We start from the raw sequence: 2844 nt of genomic DNA on the forward strand, positions 1-2844 counted from the left end.
AATCATTCTTGTACAACTGTGCACCACAATTTATTCCATGTAACAGCTCTTGTGCTTGATTTGGAGAATTGCAGCAGATACAATTAACTTGGAGTAAAAACTGCACCAATTCAGGAGTTCGTTGTTCTAAGCAACAGCAACAACCCCCCCAAACGAATGATGTACTTCCAGGGAAGGCCATTAGCACTGACCCCGCACTTCCACTAGAATCCTACATGGAGTTTAACCCCCCCCTTGTTTTTAAAAATATTTACTTAAATTGATGGGAGCATTAACCCCGTTGCCAATTTCAGTGCTGTGAACAGGGAGCTCCGAGCAGCTCTGAGCAGGAAACACCGCGCTTTACAGAAGTCCGAAGTTACGATGGGATAACAGGGTGTACATGGACCGGTTGTATCGTCAGCCCTGATCCCCGCCTACAGGCCGCGTGTTATTTTGGGACTAAATCACTCAAACAGACGTTTTCTCTGAGGGTTGTCCCAGTTCGGACACTCAAGTATGGAAGGCCTCACTAGGAGAGGAGAAAGGTTTTACGCTGATGCTTTTATTCCTCTGCATTCTTTATTGAAACCCAACCACTTTGTCCAAGAAGAAAGCAAACTTCTCTGGCTGCCCAGGAGGAAAAGGTTTCAGAGTTGACAAGTCCATCGACTGCAGTGTCTCCACAAGAGTGCTGTAAAGACAGGCCAAAACCAAAAATTAAACAAAAAAATCCATCCCAAAGGGAAATGTTTTCTTCACATTCTTCTCTCCATACATACATAATCCTTTAGCACAAACAAAAATAAGGACATGAATTGAGAGGGCGAGGAGACCCCGCAACCCAGCAGGCCCCAGCGATCACTGGCTCCATGGTGGCATTGCTCGACCTACACCACAGCTGTGACAGGCAACCTCAACTTTTCAACCTTCTGTGGTGCAGCACGGGGAGACCGAACAAGACCTGAGGATCTTCACCACAAACTGCATCAGGGAATTCATCCTATCTGAGCACATGACAAAGTTCTCCCCGTAACACATCGCCAGGGAGAACAGCTCCATCAAACCTGTAGCTTGCTGTTACCAGGCTGCAAACACAGCTCAAATGCCAGGCACTGTTTGACAAAAAGAAGTAAAAACTCCCTCCTGTCTCTGAAGCTGTCAGAAGCACGGAGTAAGTTTAAGAAACTTGCCCAACACAAAAGAACAACAGGCCAGGTCTTTTTGGAAGGCTCTTCCAAAACATACAAAATCCTATTTGCAGGGCAAAGGAACAAGATGCAGACAAAATAATGGGAGATGCATTTCTCTGCCTTCAATTTAGAAGTCATCTGATATTTATAGAGTGCAATCAACCAGAAATAATCATGAAGAGGAACCAGTAAGGTATAGTCAGAAGAAGAAAGCAAACGAAACTAACAGGAGCCAGGGCGAACACAAACAAGGAGCTGGTCTGTTTTGTTGTGGTGGTGGTTTTTTGGGGGTATTTGTTTGGTGGTTTGTTTGCATTTGTTTGTTTGTTTGTTGTGACAGACCGACAGCAGCTCTGTGAAACTCCTTGTCAGAGGATCTGGTGGATGCACCAAGCGTGATTAAAAGGGCAGCCTGAGCAAGTACTTGGAGGTACTGGAAGTCACTAACCAGACAGCCCCCAATTGAGGAATCACCCCGAACCAAATGGGAGCATCAGAGGGAAAGTAACTCGAGGAAGTACCACTGTTCTTGCCCTGTTTCTGGTTTTGGCTGGGCATCTGCATCTGGCCACTTCAGACAGGACACTGAGCCACGTGGACTCCTGACCCACAGCAGCAAAGCCATTCTGTTTTGTTCTAAACACTCCAGATACTTTCAATTTTATTATGTCAGTACATCGACGCAGTCAACTTCAGTGGCCTTTACGAGGAACATCCACATAGCAGAATGATGGAGTCCTAAGTCTGCAGGGAATGATTTATTCTTTACAGCTCATGGTTACAAACTGATGGTCTGGGCCGTATTATTTCTAGACTTCCAAAAAGAATGTAACAACTAGTGAGGAAGAGCAGAGAAAGAGAGAAGCTGTTGGGTGCCTCTAGGATGCTCCCTGACTGTTCCAAATTCAACCGCTTCTATTTGGTTTAAATTTCTTTTCTTTCAGTGTGCCCTCGGGGAAAAAAAAATAACATTTCAAAGGAGTCATGGTCAGAAGGCTTGATAAGTTTGGTAAATTAGCACCTAATGCTAACTATGCGCTATGGAGAATCTACCCTTCAAACAAATGCTTGTTACAGCGAAAGATGTAATTTCCTTGTTACATTTTCAACACTGTAATAACACACTGGGTGGGGATGCTCAACACCGCTGTTCAGTCAGGACAGCCACAGCAGCTCCATACCTGCAACTGCAGTAGAGGAGGTGCCCACCTCTGTGGAGCCGTTTTGCCAGTTCAAGCTGATGGTTGTTCATCAGCTTTTCGTTTATCACTACTATTAGCGGTTTTCCTTTTTCTAGTGTCTCCAGACAGCTGCCTGCACCTACAAGAGAAACAGAAAACACCGCTTTTACCGCGACAGATGTATTATCATCCTACTTGTTTACGAAACACGGGAGAAGGTGAACATGTAACCTCTCAGCTCTAGCTGTGGACCTGAACATTCACTGGGAGCCCCAGCCGCCAAGGGACAGACTTCATCCCACCGACTTCCCCTCCTGCCTCCACAACAGGCTCGGCGAACAAACCCTAGGGGCTCTACCTGCGTGGCTGATGACCAGGTCTGCCGCCTGCAGGTCCTCAGCCAGCGAGTCCTTGAAGCGGAAGGCTTCCACCGCCGGGGCCGGGCTGCTGCGCGGCGCCGCCTTCAGCGCGCCCCGCCCGACCTGCAGCAC

At 47.1% G+C, this 2844-nt stretch overlaps 1 protein-coding gene across 1 annotated transcript; it reads right to left on the minus strand.

Moving 5' to 3' along the window:
• Positions 1–576: 576 nt before the first annotated feature.
• LOC104488538 (UDP-N-acetylglucosamine transferase subunit ALG13 homolog) lies at positions 577–2841 on the minus strand (the record flags this gene model as incomplete). Its single annotated transcript, XM_010130900.1, has 3 exons — positions 577–673; positions 2354–2492; positions 2712–2841. Coding segments are annotated over 3 exons (366 nt in total), but the record flags the coding sequence as incomplete, so codon positions are not given.
• Positions 2842–2844: the final 3 nt, after the last annotated feature.

Source organism: Buceros rhinoceros, unplaced genomic scaffold (assembly GCF_000710305.1).
Source record: "Buceros rhinoceros silvestris isolate BGI_N320 unplaced genomic scaffold, ASM71030v1 scaffold42632, whole genome shotgun sequence".
NCBI lineage: Eukaryota > Metazoa > Chordata > Aves > Bucerotiformes > Bucerotidae > Buceros > Buceros rhinoceros.